The 21331-nt window shown below is 38.6% G+C and overlaps 1 protein-coding gene across 2 annotated transcripts in view; it reads right to left on the reverse strand.

Annotated features, from left to right (window-relative positions):
- Positions 1–21331, reverse strand: part of col27a1a (collagen, type XXVII, alpha 1a) — a 63359-nt gene that overhangs the window by 20876 nt on the left and 21152 nt on the right. For both annotated transcript variants that reach the window (XM_017407833.3, XM_017407834.3), the window contains exons 8-22: positions 16947–16991; positions 14734–14787; positions 14231–14275; positions 13049–13102; positions 12356–12400; positions 7864–7917; positions 5590–5634; positions 4084–4137; positions 3823–3867; positions 2653–2706; positions 2197–2250; positions 881–934; positions 741–794; positions 265–318; positions 68–112 (exon numbers count right to left, since the gene is read on the reverse strand). In XM_017407833.3, the coding sequence (XP_017263322.1) occupies positions 68–112; positions 265–318; positions 741–794; positions 881–934; positions 2197–2250; positions 2653–2706; positions 3823–3867; positions 4084–4137; positions 5590–5634; positions 7864–7917; positions 12356–12400; positions 13049–13102; positions 14231–14275; positions 14734–14787; positions 16947–16991 (756 nt within the window). The remainder of the gene's footprint in view (positions 1–67; positions 113–264; positions 319–740; positions 795–880; positions 935–2196; positions 2251–2652; positions 2707–3822; positions 3868–4083; positions 4138–5589; positions 5635–7863; positions 7918–12355; positions 12401–13048; positions 13103–14230; positions 14276–14733; positions 14788–16946; positions 16992–21331) is intronic.

Consider the following 21331-nt stretch of genomic DNA (forward strand, 5'->3'; position numbering starts at 1 on the left):
AGCAGAGATCCTCTCTGTCCTCTTCCCCAAAAGCCCTGAAGCATCACGTGTTAATCTAATATCTCACCTCAAGTCCTGATGGCCCTGGTGGCCCAAGGGGACCCTCGTCTCCCTGGCAACAGATAAAATTGATGTAAACACAGCAGATGTTTTGGGGTATATAAAAGGTATTGTTCAGTAAAAACAAGCCTTGGGCCATAAAATTTAAATATCTTGCTGGTGCTTTGGGATGGTTCTGATGTGTGTAGCATCTGACAGTCTTACCTCCAAGCCTGGTACCCCTCTTGGCCCCGGTAAACCTCTGGCCCCTGGTTTTCCCTTGATGGGTAGAAGGCAGTAAAATTAATGCTAAGGTGTAAATATTCTTTTACGCAAATGTTTTTAAGCACTGTGTTAATGCAGCTGTAGGGAACATAGTGGCATTCTGTTTGGTTGGATCAGATGGAGAGACACAAAAGTTTTGGACTAAGATTCACGGTCCCCAGAAGATAAACCAACCCTATTGAGGCCAGTAAGTCTCTGACATTTCCTAAATTTTCCTACTTTTGTTTTGGTTTGTTCTACAACTGCAAAACTAATTAAATAATTAAAAATTATTTTAGCATGCTAATATCAGTATACAGCTTAAAGCACTGATGTGTGATTCAACAAAGAGGGGCTGCAGAGTCTTAACTGTGTTCTGTTTTGTGCTGTAAGACAAATTTTATAGTCCAGCTAGTCAAGATGATGGTTTAACTCACCTTTGGTCCCTCAAGGCCGTTGTCTCCTGGTGGTCCCATGTCACCAGGGAAACCCTGCGAAGAGTAATAATAGAGCTGAGTCTCTAATATTTCTGAAACACAGACTAACATAACGCAGCAGACAAAGTGCAAATACAAACCTCAGGCCCTGGTGGTCCAGGTGCACCATCAGGACCTTTCTCACCTAGCTTCCCCTGTTAAATAAAAACAACGATAAAATGAAATAAGATGAACTGATTAAATACTGTACTTATTTTAGGTGTTTCTACTTTACATCAATCTTTTCTTATTGTGTCAATGTTTACGTTTACTCTGCTAAATTTTAAAATATATATATTTGTTCTTTTTAACATTTCACACATCACTTTAGTTCATCGTAAATTAATTTTTTTTTAAATTAAAGCACATAGATATGGTTATTTTTGTTTCACACAAAATTATTAAACAGTTTTTTCTTCAGCTCTTGGGCTGAAACAACATTTTTATCAATTTGTTGCTATTTTGATAAATGTCTACCATTTTCATACTGTGACAAAATTCTTCATCATTTAAATATCTATTTAGTTATTTTTAGAATTTTTAAAGCACTGAAAACAATAATAAAGAGCACTTAAAAGCATTCAGTTTAAAAAAAAAACTATCAGCTGTTTATTTTAAATAGAAATTGTCATTAATAGGCCCTGGAAACAAAACTAACTTCTTTGGAGAATTCCCTTTTTCAAGTTGTATTTTTATAAAATTTTCTTTAAGATTCATTTTGCGTACGTTCCCTTTTCGCTGGTAAATTTTACTTTTATTGATTTGTTTTTTTCCTTCCTAAAACTGAGACAGAGGGACAGTTGCACCACTGGTGGAAATATGGAAATGAAAATTTGCAAATGGAAAAAAATACAAAAAACTTTTTGCTGGGTGTTACATAAAACCACTGGCAAATCTGTCCACTAAGTGGACGACTAGCCCAGCAGCTGCTGAAAATAGCTGACTGGATTATGAAAACAAAGACCACCCTCCAGCACCTCTGAGGATCAGTAAGCACACAAATGTTCCCTATAAACTTAAAAAAGTGTAGAAATAATACAACAGTTTAATGGAGTCATGTAAAAACTTCTCTTACATCAACAAATTGATTATGTATTAATCTTACATTTTGATTGCTAATTAAGCACAGATTAAATGTGAGGGCGACATGCAGAGAGGTAACTAAATACGCCTTCAAATCTAGATTCTGAAAGCATTTAAAAGACTCTGGCTTGGTAACTGGAGAGACAGCGTTGATAAGTGGCGATCATTGTTGCCTGGCAGCACAACAACAACACAACAGGAAATTATAGCTACAGATGTTCGAGTTTGATCATCTGATCTAAGTTTAAGCCAGAGAGTGAACGAGCACAAACTGTTGGTCTAATCCTTTAGATGGGAAACCTTGTGTTAACATTGTTATTACAACAGATCTAACCTGTGGTCCTGGTTTCCCACGGATACCTGGTAACCCCGGAGCCCCCTGGATGCCCTATCAAGTGCAGACAGAACACATAAAAACTGAGAAAAACGGTCAGACAGCAACCAGAAGAAAAGAAAATAAAGCCTAAATTTCTTTAAGGAAACCGACATTAGACATGCATGACTCTGGTCCATATTCTTTGTCTCTTGGGGGCCTTTTGTTCTGTGATGAACTAGATTTTACTTACACGCAGAAAGAAATGTGAAAGATTGATATGAAAGTTTCCATGAGCTGGACAGCAGACATCTGGCTAAGTCATTTTGTAAAGGTAGCAACTCAGCATAGTTTTCTAACATGGAATCTGTGTGACTGGAGGCTGTGTGCAGGAAAAAGGCTAAAGAGGTTAGCAAGAAAGAAGCTGCGTGTGAAGAATTTGTGAACATTTATAAAATTTCAACAAAGATAACCTACCTTGTCTCCTTTGTACCCAATCTCTCCTTGCTCTCCAGGAATGCCTACGTCCCCCTGATGGAGAAAAAGTGGCGCAAATGGACGCAGGAAGACGGATGAGGTTTGGGCAGAAAGAAAAAAAAAAGGAAAAACATTAGGGGGGGATTGTAATGTTCCTCTTTGTCCATCACACTCAGCTTTTTCCAACACACAAAACAAATTAGCACCTTCTGCATTATAAACACTGATGCAAAATTATTGTAGTTTGTAGAATTAGCCAAGCTGTTCATGTGGTGACAATCTGTCCTATAAATGCACACGATAACAATCGCTCCATTCTGTAGCACCACATGTTTTACAGAGCGAGCCAGGTTTCAACTAACTAATTATTGCTGAGTTTTGAGCATTTCAGTCCTGCACTGAGTGGCCTCCTACAGGCCAAATAAACATTTTTTAAATGTTTTTTTTAATCATTATCTATCCTAAGAGATGCAATTTTTCTATTTATTTTGCAAGAAAAATGTTAGAAAACAACAATAAATGCTTCAAGATTTTTCTACTGCTACCAAACTCAGGATATTAAGAATTTTACAAAAACCTTTCAGATTTTACTTGTTTGTTCACATGTTGAGATGCTGTTCATCTTCAGGCCATTCCCAAAAACTCGGCTTATAAAAAAATGAGACAGATTTGCATGGTCCTTAAGAAATAAAACTCTTATTGGAAAGCTTAGTTTAAAAAAAAAAGTACATTTAATTTCTTATTGTACCCTTAGGTTGTTTGTCTTTCTTACTACAATAAAGCTTCCTCCAATTCTTTCTCAAAGCACTCTTAAAAGTTTATTACTTTTTGGACAATTTATAGATATATTTTTAAAATTTTATTAAGTAGCTTCCACTCTTGATGTTCACAAACATATAAACAAAAGGCAGAGAAGATAAAAGTTTCTCCAATGAATTGCAGAAAAAAATTACAAACAAATGATGGATATTTAAAGAAACCACCAAAACTAATGTTTTAACTGAGTTGGACAATCACAAAACATGTGCTGGTTAGGTCAAAGGTGAAACCCCAATTAAAGCATGCTTCATGTCTAAAGACTGACAGAGACGACTACACAACAATGCAAAGAGCACAAATCAATCACATGCAGCTTAAAACTCGAACCAATAACAGGAATATTCAGATCACCTTATCACCTTTCAGTCCTGCTTCTCCAGGATTTCCGGGAACCCCCTGAAACAAACACAGACAAACGCATTAGAAAGTCACAGCCCAGAAATCTCCGTTGTGGCATTGCAATGATGTTTCGTGTAGAACATTGATTTCTAAATGGTTTTTAGCTGCAGCTCATCCAATTTTAAACTCAAACCGATCTTCTTTTCCATTCTCTTATTTTATATCACATGCAAAAGGCAGATCTAAGAAGACAGCGCCTTTTTGTGAGAATACCTTCAGTCCAGCAGGTCCGGGAAGGCCCATTTCTCCCACAGGTCCCATATCACCCTGATGCCAAAACGAAGATGGGATAGCCAATAAATGTTTAGTGATAACATATGTATAAAGTACAGATAAGCACATAACTCAAGCATTATTTTAACGGATGCAATGTGTAAACCCTCTAACTTTGTTTATTAAAGGCAAGAACAAATTCATTGTTTCCAGATTACCCATGCACATATCACAGTGCACAAAAAAAAACAATAGCTGATGATATGCGAACATCGAGAAACCAAGGGTGTTTTTCATCTGAAGCTTGGAATAAAGAGGAGTCTTGGCTCGGTTCATTAAATACTTGTCTCTTTGAAAAGTGTAGTACCCGCACATGTGACAAAACATATTGCTGAAATACATGCTGCAAAGTTGTCCCTTAAAAAAAAAAATCAGCTCATTTGGTATCAAATGTTCAAATGGGATAAACGAAATCAAATCCAAGAGCTTGAAGTCATTATGTCGGAGAGGTTTTTTTTTTCTTTTTTGCAGTAATTGTTTCACATCTCCACCATCATGCTTCACTGATCTTATCAACCCTTTTAAAGTACTCTTTCTGCTATAAACATGCACATAGAAATCTGTTATCAGTGTCTGCAACAAGTGGGATTCAGGTTTAATTCTGGCCCAGTAAAACCTGTCCAATCAAGATGAATTTAAATGAAGGAGTATAAAGAAGTTAGTTTAATTGTATGGCACAAGAGCTGCATTTTTTCACTGATTTTTTAAATGAGACTAAAAAATATTTTTTACTTTTTCTTACGAGTTCTAAATTGCAAAAAAAAAAAAGAGCATCTGTCTAGACATCTTATGATCCTCCCTCTCCTTACAGTGGCCAGCCTTCACTTAGAGTTGATGGATTTGAGGGTGTCTGTATATTTTAATTATTTTAGCACTGCTGGTACAGTACGGTGTCAGAGGAGGTGAAGCTCAGACCAGATCTATAATCAACGAGTCCTCCGATTACAGGCCTACTGGAAGCCCAGAATAGACCAGGAGGAGCGACAGTGATGGCTGAAGGCACAACAAGAAAAAGTAGCGAGACGTTATAATCAGACACAATTATGCGGCTGTCGGACTGAGGAGACATGCAGGGCAAGGTGATGGGTGGGCAAGTTCCTCTCCAAAAATAGTTAATGAGACAAAGATAAGGATGTGTTGTGAAATTCTGTTCGATTAACTAAAGCATAGATAACTCATCATGCATGTCTTCCATTTTTAAAACCCATTGATTTCCCACGTTTTAAAACATCTTCAGTGCTTAAAAGCTGTTTGTGTGTTTGGTTTTCCACAAAAGCACCTGAAAGTGTAAATGATTACGAAACCTAACTGATAGCTGTTTTTTTTAAACTTTAAGAACCACCTTAGGTTTGATATATAGGTAGTCCTGCACTTGAATTAATGTAATTTGTATCTGAGGGAAAAAAACATGTTCATACCAACAGAAACACAACAAGAGGTACTCACGGTAAGTCCAGGAACTCCGTTTGGACCTGGGGCTCCCATGTCACCCTGTTTAGAGAGGAAGGGGAAGATGATGTGAAATGAAGGGAGCAGGAGAGGTTTTTAGGGTTATTGGCTCTTTTTCTAAAACAAACATGCTCAGAAGAGTGGTTCAGTATTTGCTGAAGTTTATGAGAGGGGGGCTGTGTGCATGTATGAGTGAATGTGTCTGAGGTAAAGGTTGTGGGGGATGTGAGCCTGTCATACTCTAGCATTTTCAAATAATAAAAAAAAAACACGCAGGTGGTGTATCTTAAAGGGATAGTCTAGTCACTTTTGAGGTGATGTTATGTCAAATAATTATCAGAAGTTAGTATTTTATCAGCCAAAGGCTAATGGCTAGCCAAATGAGAGTTTGTTTTTATTGTTTTTCAGGCTTATAAAACAGCTCGTTTCTTAAAGTGTCATGCAGGTGTGAAAGAACGGTATATTTGCTAATATTAAACCTCAACATTTTCACATCACATCACTTGTTTAGTTTGCGGCTGTTTTCTTAACCGAGCACACATTTGCATACAAACAAATGTGTGTGTGCATTTCATGTCTCTGGTGCAGAGGCTGCTGAATGTATCAGTCTACCTGATCTAGTCAGTCAAAGGTTTACTCAGCTCCTGGGGGACTGATAGATTCAGCAGCATCAGTACATATTCACGGTCTATGCTCAGCACACATGCATTTGTGTAACAACGCTGATGTTGCTCGGTTGAGATAACGGCGAGAAACTAAACAAATGGTGTCATACAAAAGTGTGAAAGTGTTTAATACTAGAAAATGTAGCATTCATTCACACCTGCATCACATTTCTGAGAAAGGATTGTTTTATTAAGCCTTAAAAATAATTAAAAACAAACAGCTTGAAGGAAGACTTCTCCACACTCAATGCTTAATGGCTGATGTCACGGCTAATAAGCTACTAACTATTCATAACTATTTGACACAACATCTCTTAAAAAATGAAAAGTCTATCCCTCTAATATCTATAAAACTTATTTTGTTCTTCAGTGCATCCAGCAGCATTAATCAGTATTCTCTTTTTAACATGTTAAAATATATTCAGAAACATTTCTACAAATATACACACTTTTAATATATTCTAACTCTATAATAAAAAATGTATTTGTGCTTTAATCTTCTTTAAATAGTAATATAGTTAGTGATCCTCTGATCTTAAACCAATATGTAAAGATTTGAGCAAAATAATATCCCAGTCAGCCTGGATGGCTGAGTGGTTAAGCTGCCAACAGCGGTTTGACTCAGTGCCTGCTTTGCAGCACATCAATGCTCTGCTCTCTTCACAACATTTCCACTCGATTTCACTAATGCAGCTACCCATTACTGGTGAAAAATTATTTTAAACCTTATAGCCACCAAACACATTTAGTTTAGATAAATAAATAGTCCCCTCTCTTTTTTATAAACATTTTTGTAAATCTTGAAAATACATTTCTAAACAAAGCAGTCTCAATATTTCCAATCTTTTTCTCTTCCTTTGCATTTGCCAAATTTTTTTCCCCCATGCTGAAACAACAAAAGGGTTAGTTGAAAGATTAGCTTTATTTTCAAGAAAAATAAAAGCCCTCACGCTAAGAAAGTGACTCATTAAAAGCTAATCTACAAGAGAGAGCCATCCAAACCATCAGTGTCTGAAGCACTTTATGCATATTATGTATTTAAGTAAGGGCCAAACTTCAGTTTGCTCACATGTTTGTTTTCCACCTTGTTATGGCCCAGCATTTATAAGCATGACAGTGAACACCCATAAAGTGAAAATGTTAAAGATTAAATAATTTGATCTCTTCCATATGGACAGAAACATGCAACAGATTGTGTTTGCTGACACATTATTACTGAATTCAAAGCAATTACTTATAATGACATCTCATTACATCATTCACTATTGTTGGATATCAAGTTCTAACAGTACTCTATGTGTGGCAGAGGCTAATTTTACAGTAGTGCATGGAAAAAGGTTGAACACACAGAACTGTTCTCCACTTAGTCTTGTGGGTTTTTGCAAATGAGCGCCAAGTCAAATTATTTACAACTGTCAAAAGGCACAGGATGAAATTTAATACCTTAGAAAAGCTTGGACAGCCGTATACTTGAACTTGCAGCACAGCTAAACCACCAGGAGAACGTGTGGGGGAGTGAAGCCCTCACCCTCAGGTTGTGTCTGCGTGTGTGTAAAGGTAGAGGCTGATGTTTTTAGGAGTGTGAGTAACTGAGTGTGTAACATACCGGCTCTCCATCTGGTCCAGGTGGTCCTCTCTCCCCAAACTCTCCTGGAAACCCCTAAGAACAGAGAGACGAGCTTTAACTCAATTAAACAAGATTTTTAACAATTGATTTTGTGGCCACATGGGGGCGACAGAAAGGTGTGAATGCAGTCGAAAATTTAACAGATGCATTTTTTTTTAAGCAAACAAATAATTAACCACACAGCCAGCATTTAGGGAGCAACATTATAATCCATTAAAGTTGTGCAACTCATGAATAAATGAATAACTCCCCTTTTAGTTAGACTTTTGGTTCTCTGCAAGAAATATCTAAGAGTTAAGAAAGTAAGTAGGAAGTATCCTATAACTTCACCAGCTATAGTCACAAATTAAATTTTTTTTAACCACTGTCATGATTATTAATTTTGGACTTTTAATGATTCTTTTAAGCATTCTTTTTCCCAGGTGAAATAATCTTCAGTGGGTTGTAAAAATGAGAACTGGATACCATACAGTTTTATGGTCAAACAAGGTAGCATTTAAGCTATTTGTCCAAGTCAAGGTGATCCACAAGGTGAAGCTTTCAAACCTAAGAACACTGTACCACCTTTCAAGCAGGGTGGTGGTAGTATCATGCAGTGCCAGTGGTACATTGCTTAAAGTGGGTGGAATAATGAAGGAGGACTACCTTCAAATTCTTCAATTTTACCTCAAATTAACAACCAGATGGTTGAAACTTGGAGACAGTAAGGTGTTTTAACAGGACAATGACAAAACACCAAACACACATCACATAAGAACTGGCTAACATTAAGCTTTTGGAATGACCGTCCAAAGGCCTTACACTAAACCTGACTGGAAATTTCAGGACTAACCTTTAAAAGTTGAGTCTGTGTCAGGAAACCACCTGCTAGGGGAAGGTTGTATGTGACTTTTACCAAAATGTTAGTGGAAGTGTGTGTATAAATTTGAGCCTGCATACATAAAGTCCGGTATGGATTAGAGAAAATACTAAATTAATTCAACTTGTACACCCAAAAATCATTGAAATAGAATGTTATATCATCAATTCACCCTACAAAAAGAATGGTTTAAATCAGTCATTAAAAGCCCCAAATTACTACGGCATCAATGTCCATGATGAGTGTATGTAAACTTCTGACTGCTGTTAGCAGCAGCTGTCATTTAGTGTTTAACAGTCAAGAGACTCTTTGAAACATCATCACACAAACTTCAACTGCTTGCTGCACAACTGAAAAACATGACAGAGACCAAAAACGTTTATGTTACAGACCAGAAAACCTGAGCAAAAGGCTTAAGGACGATATAATGCTGCTTTGAGCTGAGGAAAACTGTAGCTGGGTGAACATTTTTAAACAGGTTCAGGTTGACAAATGATCTATTGCTGATATGAAAATAAAAATAGGTTCCAGTTGTTTTCATCTACAGCAGATATGGTTAAAATGCAATAGTACATTTCACTGATTGGTCAAATACAGTTAAGAATAATAATAATAAAAACCAACAGTGTTAGAAGTATTTGGCTCTTTAATACTAGCAATTCAAGTCAATTTTCACCTCTATCACCTTTTACAAAGCCAATAGTGCTACTATTGTAAATGCTCACTCCTTAAATTAATCTTTCTAAGTAAAATATAATGGTAAATACAGACTGACTCAAACATGTACACAAAATAGAGATTAATGGCTCTATTAAAAGCATTAAAATTATCAGCTGTAGGGTGTGGGCGGCTGACAGGTTACACTTTCTAAATGCAACAGGAGCAACTGAGAGCCAAGTAATTATTCTGCCCATTTAGCAGTAAACGGGGAGCTAATCTAAGCTAATCTAACTGTTTGTGGTGCGGCAGAGAAAAACCACATCTGCAAAAAGCCACACGGCCAAGAAGCTTTAAACCAGGACCATTCAGAAATGCTTATATAATGACTAGGCTATGCTATTCTCGCCTCAATGCATTGTTTCAACATACTGATTACTGCAAGCTCAAGAAAATGTCAGCTATTTCTGTAAAAGCAGAGATGATTTAGATTACAGCATGCATATTTTATTTTAATCACAGACTCATCTTAAAAATACAACCTGCTAACTGAATGCAACTCTTTGTTTTTCACTTTTGAACAATTTCGACCTCATACAAAGTAAAAGAAAAAAAAATCCCAGGGACTGATGCAGATGTTCACCTCTCTTTTAAAAAAAAAACATCCCTTCAAGTCAGTGGGGCAATCAAAACTACACACTTGTGCAGTTTTTGTGTTTCTACTAGGCTTTTGGACCCTCAAAGAAACATATTAAAACAGGGGGAATGTTTGAATAACCCAGGTTTATGGTGCTAAAGGGGCCACAAGAGCCACAGAAATCTATGAAGTGTTACAGTGACCCAAAAGTAGAACCATACAGCTTTCCCTGCTGCCATAGAAAACCAAGGACAAATGTCAAAAAAGAGCATTTGCCAAGGATTTTAATGAGAGTCACATGAGCCTTAAGTGGATGCCATGGCTCAAGGCTGATGTGAAAAACTACAATGGATGAGCCTCATAAATACAATCGCCAAAAGACAAACAAAACCAGACATGGAAGAAAAAAAAAAAAAAAGGAAAGGAAAGCTGAAACAGAGAGCTGTTGGCAGCGCACTTCGGAAACTTTTTATGCTCTCCACTCTTTTCAACATATCTTTTCCCTCTTTGCTTTTCGGTCTGACTGTGTGTCTGTGTATGCACTTCTTTGAGAGAGTACAAGCACCGTGGTTACGACCATTAAAATGTCTGGCTCAGGTTCACACTGTTCTCCGGTTGTTTCTCCTCCATCAAACAGGACGATCTTTCAAGGATTGTTTTCTTAAATGTCCTTGCTCTCCATTTCCCCACACAGAAGCCATAGGATGCAGATTCTAAAACCATCTTTGTTACATAACCTCTTTTGAGTCCTTCTCAGGACAGCATTTCACAGAAGCATACATCATGTTTAGTACTGGGATGCATCAACACTAGAAAGGCAGGATTGCTGCAGTCATACATCATCCACAATGTACTGCAGGTGGGGAAAGATAAAATGAGATGACAACAATTCTATCTAAATATTTGTCGATTTATATGACCTGTGAAACAACCAGAAAATGTTTTCATGGGAGAAACATGTCAGCCCATGAACCACATTGCAAAATCTTACGTGTGTTACGGGAACGCGAACACAAGGCCAATGTGAAATGTAAACAACGCCACTCAAATGGTGATAATGCAGCCACACCGACCTCCTAAGCTTTTCCATATTTACAGCATAATCGTCACTTCTAAAAGCTTCTCACTCAGCAAACTCTGTGTCTTCAAAAAGATTTGGCCCACAGATGCCGTATTTACTGAAAACTCAATAAGCAACAGCTGCAAAATGATCTCAGCGGTGTGTTTCAGGGTTACACACTCGTTTCAGGACTTTCAACACTATCTGACACACACAGCAGACTCAATGGTCTTTCCCACCCTCAGACGCAGCCGGTGTAAATCCACAAAAAGTTTAAGTCCGACAAGACTGACGAGCTAAAGAAAAGTCCTAACGCAAACAAGACCAAAGTGGATTGCTGCTGTCTTAACCTCCCTGAGAGAGAGAGAGAGAGACAAAGAGAGGTAGAGAAGCTCTTGTAACTTTGGGTCTTTGGGTTTTTGACCCGAAGGCCACGGGAGGGGTTAAAAAAATCCTCCAATCTTCAAAATTTCATAGCAGAACTTATAAATGCTATTATTCAAACCTTACCATCACAGTCAATTTCACATTACATGATGATTTGGGCAGAAATGTCATGAAATTCCAGCTAAAATTGATCCCAGGCTGCACTAAAAGTGCTTCCTCTCAATGCTGCTGCTGTCGCTATTTGCACTTGCAAATAAGCAGAATTCAACGTAAACAACTGTGTTTTGCAAAACAGATGATGATGTAAAAGTTTATGAAACAGCATGTGCTTGACACTATGAAACTGTGGAGATCGGAGCTACTTAAAGAAGGCAGAAATCCACTTTGGTCTCAGTTTGTTCAGACTAGCCATCATCAATCAAAGAGCTATCTACAACAGGTAAAATATTAATTCATCATAGGTTTTCCAGAGAACCTCACTTCAGAGTGCCAAAATATCCCTTTAATTTACTCCTTGACATTACATTGACACAGAACCCAAAGCTTAGTCTAAATCCAAAACAGAGTTGTTTTTTTAGCAAAGTATTATGCTTTGTATACCACAAACCACAGTGGGTTTATTTAGAACATTTGTCAAATTAGACAAGTTAGAGTTTATGGTTCACATCGCTGCAACATGCAGTTAGATTTCTGCACGTCATTGTACTACGACATTGTTGTAACAGATTTTTAGAAAGGCATCACATAGATTTGGCTAAATTTGACGAAAATATGCCATAATGAACCTCTGCTAATAAAAACACATCATGCACAGCCAGTTGATCACATTTAAGAATGTTTATCTGTAAAGTATGTGGAGACAAAACTTTACCGGCCTACCCATCTTGCCCCTCTTCCCTGGTTCACCGGGAATACCCTGAAAATTTAAGCAGGAAAGAAAAGGGGTGGGAAAGACAGGAATAAGGGTTCAAGGTAGATAGAAAACAAAGAAGAAGAAAGTCAAATGTTAAGTAAAAGCCAAATCAAAACATTTTTGGACATCACTGATTAAAGCTCAAAACACACAGATAAAACCCTGTAGCTATACGTTACTCTCATCTCCTGCTTCAAAGGACGCAGGAAGCAGCTGGCTGGAGCCTATGTAGCATTTTTTTTAAAACAAAACCTTCTCTTGAGGGTATAGACTGGCAGGTTTTATGAGCCATTTTGCTGGCTGGTGTTGGAGGGGGTCCTGATTACAGCTCCCCCTGCTTGGACACAACCCCCTGGAGCATGTTACAGGAAGGCTAATCACTCCTTGCTCTACAGAGGGAAGAGGCGTGGAGTTCAGGCAGTTCAAAGCCTCTAAGAGGAGGCTTTTGTCATATGAGTCATAAACACTCCCACACAGTTTTACACAGCAACATCCCAAACAGCTGGGGACCTCTTCTCGTTCAGTACAAGGCAGCTGAATGAAATTGTCAGGAGCGGTTTTGTTGTCACCCTTATTAGGACTTATTGACTAAGCTCACGTGGTCAGGGTTTGTTTTTGTAGTTCATGATGATGCATTTGATCAGAACTCACTCTTTCGCCATCAGGCCCAGGTAGGCCAAAAAGGCCTGGGATTCCAATGAAACCCTGCAGCAGAAGAAGAAGAAGAAGAAGAAGAAGAAGAAGAAGAAGAAGAAGAAGAAGAAGAAGAAGAAGAAGAAGAAGAAGAAGAAGAAAAAGGAGGTTAACTGTTGTGAGTATTTAAACAGAACTCAAACAACGAGAAAACAGCAGCTCCCATCGGCTCTAAAGTTGGATTTCAGGGGCCGACGGTCCAGGGTGGGCTTCCATGAAGAACCAAGCCATGAGGCAAGTGTATATGCCCATGGACTGCATGGTGCTGGCTTCCACGATGTAGTCCAAGGGCACATACCCTCACGCCAGGGATCTCTGAAGATAACCAGGGCGACATACACTGGGCTGTCAGTGCAGTGAAAGACACACACACACAAACAAAGGAAAACAAGCACAACATCACAGCTGAACGCTAGAACAGTTGAGATGCAACGTTAGATTAACACATTATGAAATATGCAGCAAAAGGTGGCTCAGAGAGAGAGGGGAGAGGGGACTAAAGTTCCAGTTCCTCCTTGGAACAGCAGGGCCTCATACGGAGCTTAAACAGGAAATTCCAGCCTACGGGGGCAGGGGAGACTTAGGAACAGCCAAGGAGAGCTTATAAAGAACCTTTATTGGAACGCAACATAAAAATCAGTGACTGTATGCGTGTTTGTATGTAGAGACTTATCAGCTCTCAGATTATAGGTAAGTGCCTAAAGTAACACAACGTTTACACAACAAGTAAAGGTGCTACCATTTTAGAACACTTTTAATAGTGTTACACGCTGGACTAATGTGTGAGAACTTGTTTAAGTGTATAAAGGTGAATGCTGGTGCCTTTAAGTCCACGCATTCTTTCATGGGTACATGCATGTGGATGTTGCTTCACTGAGCTATGCAAACAGGCTTTCATGCTGCACCGGCTTCACTGCATAAAAGACTAGTAGTGTGTGGCCCGTAATTAGTCGACTCTCTGTGTGTTTTAACGGAGATTTCCAGCCGCCTTCGACAAATATTGTGGAGTAGGAAATGTCAGCGAGCCATCAGGGTGACAGCACCAGCGTTTGTGACTTTAGCAAGACAAAAAAAAAGCAAAACAGAAAAACAATCTAACTCAATCTCCACATCTGAAGACATTATTTTAAATCTCCTTACCCAAACACCTTTAGGCCCCACTGGTCCTATAGGCCCTGGTGAACCCTGAAAAAAAAAACAAAGAAAGGAAGTTTTTTTCAATAGTTTCACACTTTAACTGGAGTATACCTGAAAAAAGTATGGGTGGCAAACCAAACGCTACACTTTACATTGATACACCAATGGAACAGATACAAAGGTTATAAAATACAGTCTAGTTATTTGTTATTCATGATGCCCTTTAAAAACAATAGTAAATGTCCTAAAAGATTATAGAAACATTTTGGGTGTTTTGGACAGTATATTCTAACAAATGCTCCACAGGGCATCACAGTAATTTTAGAGACAGCAGCTTGTGATGTTGGGAGTCTTGAAGCACATTTGTGTTCTTTTAAAACTAATAAAGTGATCTATTGAATAAAAAAGCATATCTTTCCAAGTCATCTGACAAACATACTAAGCTCTCTGCCCTCACTATGGCCCTGACAGTAACTGTACCAGTCACAGCAGAGGATTTACTGCACCTGCCTGCCAGGATAACCTTTGGCACCGGGGCTTCCGACTGGGCCTTGCTCTCCCTGGTGGAAAGACAGAGGGAGAAGTGAGAAGCCTCAATGGAAAGGTAAGACGACTGGACAAAATTGAAACCAAAAGAAACAGACAGTGAGCCACGGTGAAAAACTGTGTCCTAAAAGAGGGACGGAGCAAAAATGGGACGGGAGGTACAAATATAAGTGAACCACAAGGAAAAAAGGGAGTGCGTTTGTTTTGCATCAAAGTGGATGTGGAAAATAAAAGTAATTATCTTACATCTACAACAAACATTTTTAGTTTTACTTTATTTTTTAAGAATTTATAAATTTGGAACATGTCAGTTAAATGTAATACCTCTAAATGTTAGGCCCATCCCTGTGACTTTTGTTAAAGGTGTATGGATGCATCAGCAATAAAGGTAGACCTAAATTAATCTGAAATCCATCTATCCATTCATTTTCTAAAATTATATGGGTGAATAAACCTGCACAAACATACCACTGCTAACTGTTCTGTAAATATAACTTAATACACATTTTTCATACATTTGTAAGCATTACAAACATAAATGACAATTTGTTCAGGCATTTTGATGACTTGAGGATGTGTTTCTAAATGCATCACAGAAATATCCTCGATGGAAACAGTTTGTTTTATCTAAATGTTGTCTGAGTGTAGATGCTGATTATGAGGTTATATGTGTTTATGCAACACTTGGAAAGCATAACAAACACACACACACAAAGCAAGTTGTGTCCAAATTTCATAAAGCACAAGTGTCCATGTATAACCTTCTTTGACACACCCCATGCACACTACCTGCCATTCCTTCTCCTGGATAAATACACTACATAATGCTGCTAGTTAAAAGCAGGCAAGACTTTGGCTGAGACCTTTAACTGGCCAGCAGTGCAGAGGGGAGGCTCTGAACACGACCAGTGATGTATTACAGTAACAGAGAGACTTCAGCACTACATGCACACCAGCTGGCTTTTGCTCCCCGATAGCTGAAAAAAAACCTCATAATGCCAAACAGTTGTGTCTGTTACTCAGACACTGAGGCTGTTGTGATTCAGAACCCCGGCCAAAGCCATGATCAGCAGCACTGAGGGCTGTTCTGTGGGAATCAGGGGGGCGTTCGAGGATCGGTGAAGGACGAAATATAGGGGGAGAAAAGGGACTCCACAGTGAGCAGTGCAGGAACTCCTTAAATTGATGACATCATCCTGACAATGGGAGCTTACCTAAATAAGGGGTTGTTCTTTTGCTGCTCTTAAGGAGGAATGAATGTACTGCAAGAACAACAAAGTGGAACAATGACGAGAATGTTCCATCCTGATGACTAAGGTCGTGTCTGAATAGGAGCATTAGCCTGATTTAAAATAGATGTGAACAAAAGGATGGATGCTTAACTTTAAAAAAAAAATGTTGGGCTGGATGAAATAGCTGGAGTTGTGTCTCCTCCCACTTTGCAGCGCGTAAAAGAGTTCAATGAATTGATTTTTCTAATTTAACAAAGGCGCCCAGACAAAGTATGGAGGTTTTGGAAAAAATTAGCACATGCTTAAAAATACCATTTCATCATTTCACAATCTTATGAAAGACATTCAATACATGACAAGTGGGAACAACTAGAACAGAGGAGAAAAAAAAAGTTTCTCTAGAGCTGCTGTGTAATAAAAATCAGTGTGTCACTGTTGGCCTAGTTGGCTTGTTCCTGTTTTTCTTCACTCTGATTTCTTTCTCTCTTTGGCATCATTTTGTAAGGAGGAGCATCACTGTAGCACAGTGCTACGGCCAGATGTCTGTCCTCACCGGTGCTTCATAACACTCTAATCTAATCTGGCTGCCCTGCAGGCCAACTCGGTGCACACACACACACATACACACAAACAGAGGTTAAACAACCTGAGGTGATGATTGAGGATTTAGAGAACGAGGTGAGACTGAGGGATTAGACACTGGACATCATATATCAAAGCATTTCTGAGACTTTAGTATAAGTAGGTGAACTGTATAAAGATTTAAATTTCAATACAAGGTAAAGACGACGTAAAACATAAAGTGCTTCATCTTGACATGAGTTGCGAGACGTAAAAATGTAGAGTTTTTGTGAGTGTGAGGATAATGGAATGTGAAAAATGGAGGTAATACATGAGAACATAGTTTGCAGATCTTGTATAAACTACAGAAAGATACTTACAGGCTCGCCAGGAAGTCCAGGTGGACCAGGGTGACCTTTTTGTCCCTGCAGAAAGAGAAAAAGGAGGCACTATAAAAGTAAGTAGAAGATAAAATGATCACAGAAAAGTCAAAGCAGAGAGGAAAAAAAAAGGCAAAATGGGAAAATCATGAAATGAGGACCTCTGAGTCTGGGAATGGCAAATTTGCAACATTTACAAATATGTCTGTTCAAGCTAACAACACCAGACAAATGCATTGCCATGTGCAAAGAATCAATCCCCTCTGTCAAAGGATCAGAGTTTCCACTGGCTGTGTTCACAGAGTTATGGTGCCAGCTTCATGGCATGTTGAGGATATAAATGCCTTCCTGTTTGAGTCAGATAGCAGGACTCTCAGACTGTGTGTGGGGCGGTTGCAATGCTAAGGACAACCTGATAGGGCTTTGCTACGGTTTTGCTGACTTCAGCAACACAAACCCCAGTCAGAGTGTAGAAAAAACTAAATAAAAGATGGAAGGACATGCGATCCCCTACCACAGCTTGATAGAGTGAGAGAGCAAGACAGAAAGAGAGGGAAAGAGGAAAAAAAAAGGCAAAGTAAAAACAGACTCCTGTTGTTCCGTTTTCCTAGACCACAGCTCCAAAAGACCAAGCCAAGATTCCCAGAGTTCTTGTAAACCATCCGGATTTCAGCAGGAGAAGAGGATGCAGCAATCATCTTTCCAGTATATTACCTGGTCCCCTTCACTGGCTCACATCTTCATACAACGCTATCATCTGACACTCATTAAACTAAAACTTCTGCTTTTTTCATTGAGTCAACAATGCAGATTTTTTTTTATATAACAGAAAAAAATAGAAGGTTTCTCTGGAAAACAAATCAAGGACCTCATATCATCTAATCCACATCAAAAGATCCTTGGAGCTGAATGAGTAATGGACAGAAAACAAACAAAAAACGTCAGCATGTGCTGAACCCCCACTACAACACAGCAACAATAAACAGGAAGTTGTGTGTGTGGCACATCTAATATCAAGGAAATCTTCTCATAACTTCAAAGAGCAGGGACAAAAACACTTGCTTGGAGCCTGAGTTCATATGTTGAATATGAATATTCATGTGAAAAACCTCACAAGTTAGCGCAACTTAAACATTTTGAGGAAACTGATTGAATCATTTTGGTTCATTACATCAGACAATAACAACATATTAAATGTTTAGATGATGTTAAAGCAAATTATTGCAATGAAAATATAAATGCTTGCATAAATAAAGTTAAGACTACCTAAGTCAGGTAGGCAATTCTCGTTCTTGAGGGCCACTATCCTGCATGTGTTACTTGTTTCTCTGCTCCAACACACCTGATTCAGTGGTTAAATCACCTCTTCATGTTCTGCAGAAGCCTGTTAATCACCCATTGATTCAAATCAGGTGTGTTGGAGCAGAGAAACGAGTAAAACATGCAGGATAGTGACTCTCCAGAATGACAATTGCCTATATTTAAAAACAGGTATTTTGTAAAATGAAATGATTGTTTTCTTTTTTCCTTTTTTTGATAAATTTAGTTATACAAAAATGTCCTATTATTTTATTAAAAGATGCTGTTAAGATTTACAGTGTATTTAAGACTGAATGTTAGTCATTTACATCTTAGATCTTGAACTTTTATTTGTTTTCCTTCAGCATCTTTCCAGGACATAGTAGCAAATTCCTTTCTCTGGCTTTCAAACATGTGAACACATATCTTCCCACATTCACACACTGACTTTCATGTGCCTCATTATTCCCCTCCTTATTACATGGCTTACTTATAGTACAAACATATGTAGGGTCTTATGTTCCCAAGCATCAACCAGCCACACTCATGCTGTGGGTCCTGAATATTAACTATAGCCTTTTAACTTCTGTTGGTGCATCTCAGATCCTTATCTCACTCATTATGAGTTCCTAATGAGAGCAGCCATTGCTACCAGTCTGTTTGTGGTTAAATGCCACTTGTTTAATGGGCATCTGTGTGCAATCAGATAAACCCACCAGAATGCTTTTCATTTACAACAACTCTCCGGTAGCACCCTATAAGCTCTGCTCCTCCTACCCACCACGATGTGGAGCGCCCCAGGCACAGCTAAGTGTATTCTGGCAGCAACAAAATTGAAGACACATTGTGTCTGCCAGTGACATGACACTCCTTTCAGTTGTTACCAGCAACTCTGTGCACACTTAACGTTGGAGGGTGATCCGCTGAGTGCAGACTAATGTTCTGTTAACGGTTAACGTGTCTTCCACTGTCTGCCTCCACAGGATAACAAGGTGGAAGCAAAAAAAAATACACCTCATTAATTTAGGCTTTCATCTTTCCACCCATAGCTGTCTAAAATTACTGCACATCATGGAGCCAGAAGATTGCTCAGGAATCATCTGGTTTTGTGCATGTGCTGAATGTACAGCAGAGTGTAAACATGGATGTCTGACAGGAACAGACAAACAAACAACAGCATGAACCTAAATGAACAGTTCTGATGAACTCTACATCATGGGAAAAAAAAGTTATTTACTGAACCATCATTGTGACAACAGAAGTTTCAGATGGATTAATGTAATAGAAAAATCTGTTTGTATAAAAAAAAAGGTGATGATTACTGAATAATATCGCTCATTTTGGGACATTACAGTACACTGTTGCATTTATTTTTCAAGCTGATCTTTCTAGAAGCACTGAGGCTTTGATTAATAAAATGATTAATATACTACATTTACACACGCAAATGGGTGTGCAGTTCTGTGGAGCTGCATGAGTCCATAACTCAATCTCCATTGAATAAAGCCTCTTCTAATCACATCTGCTACAGGGACTGATGACTGCATTCATTAATAGAAAGCAGATGCAATAATTCAGGGCAATAATTTGTAGCTAAAAATGAAAGTTTGATTTACTGACAATAATAAGAGTTATTGCTTACTAATGAAGATCAGCACTTACTATAAGAAAAGCTACACTATCAGTCTTTTGGAGGGAAAAAAGAGACAAAGAAGTGCAAATCAGACAGACAAAAAGTGAGAACAGACAGTGGAGACTCAGAGGGACGCAGCGGTAATGAGAGATGTGTGGCTTGTAATGTGGCCTTGTAGCTGAGGTTTGGCTCTGCGAGTGTCCCCTCTCCCTGACCCTACCCACCATACTGAAAAGCCATTCAGGGTCTGCTTAGTAGAACAAATGTTGTAAGGAGCGGAACATGCTTGGCTTGACCAGCGGTGTAAAATCACACTCAAGTCTAATGCTTTTAAAGCACGGCTGCTTTCGCCTTTAAAAGCTTTCCATAGACAACCAGCAGCCAAATTCCAGAATTCCCGCTTGAAACATCAAGCTACATGCTGATTTAGAGCCCGTACTGGTTGTGTGTATTTTGGGCGAGTGTGTTTGAAGAAGGTAGAAGGGAAAATACAGATGACAACACAGGAAAAGATGCTGTTGTCTTGTTTTCCTAAACCACAGAAATCGAAGCAAATGAAACCAAGTTTAACAGCTAGAGAGGAATAAAAAGGAAGAAAACAGCATGTGAGTGTTTCAGGGTGGCCTAATTATAAAAGTACTTGTTCCTTCTCATTATTGCACTGCATGTCTTAATGGAGAAACCTGCACTGAGACTTTCCACCTGAGCTGACATGAAGGAACAGAACAAAGCCAGTTTGAGTCCACAGTACGACGATACAGTCTAAAGACTGACTCACATCTGTCACTGGGCTGCATTGAGGATGGAGAGTCATCAAAAGCACCAGAGTAAAGCACAGTAAAGCACAACAGAGAAGTACAGAGGGCTACTGTGGATTGTTCTGAGCTGTGGAAGCTTCTTTGTGTTTGTGTGTGGAAAGGACATTAATTCCTTGCTGGAAATTTAACAAGTTTCCTTTCCAGTCAACATGTCTGTGGTCAATGACCCATACCTGAGGCCTGCTCTGATGATGCCAGACAGTGTGTGTGTGTGTGTGTGTGTGTTGATGAAGTTACTATGGTAACAGCTCTCCAGATGATGGGCTGTGATATCACCCTGATAGGTAAGACTTGTAATTGTGTGATTATTGAGTTACACAATTGTCTTGTCTTCCTATTTTTTTATTGTTCTGCAAATTCTTTTTTTTTAGCAATATCTAACTACTTCTGCATACTTTGTATTATTTTAACCATTCACATATCAGAAAGTTCGGCTCATTCAGGAGATGGGTGCTATGACTTTTGTTTTTTGTAACTTTTATAAAGTTCAAAACATTTAACTTTATTTTTACACATATTTTCGTCACATTGAGGTATCTTCATTTCCATCAGGAACATTGTTCTCTTTGAAATCTGCTTTAGCATTGTTGCCCTATTTTCATCTTCTCATGTTGCTTTTAGCTTTTAGTTAGCCT

The sequence above is a fragment of the Kryptolebias marmoratus genome, linkage group LG14 (assembly GCF_001649575.2).
Source record: "Kryptolebias marmoratus isolate JLee-2015 linkage group LG14, ASM164957v2, whole genome shotgun sequence".
In the NCBI taxonomy this organism is placed as follows: Eukaryota; Metazoa; Chordata; class Actinopteri; order Cyprinodontiformes; family Rivulidae; genus Kryptolebias; species Kryptolebias marmoratus.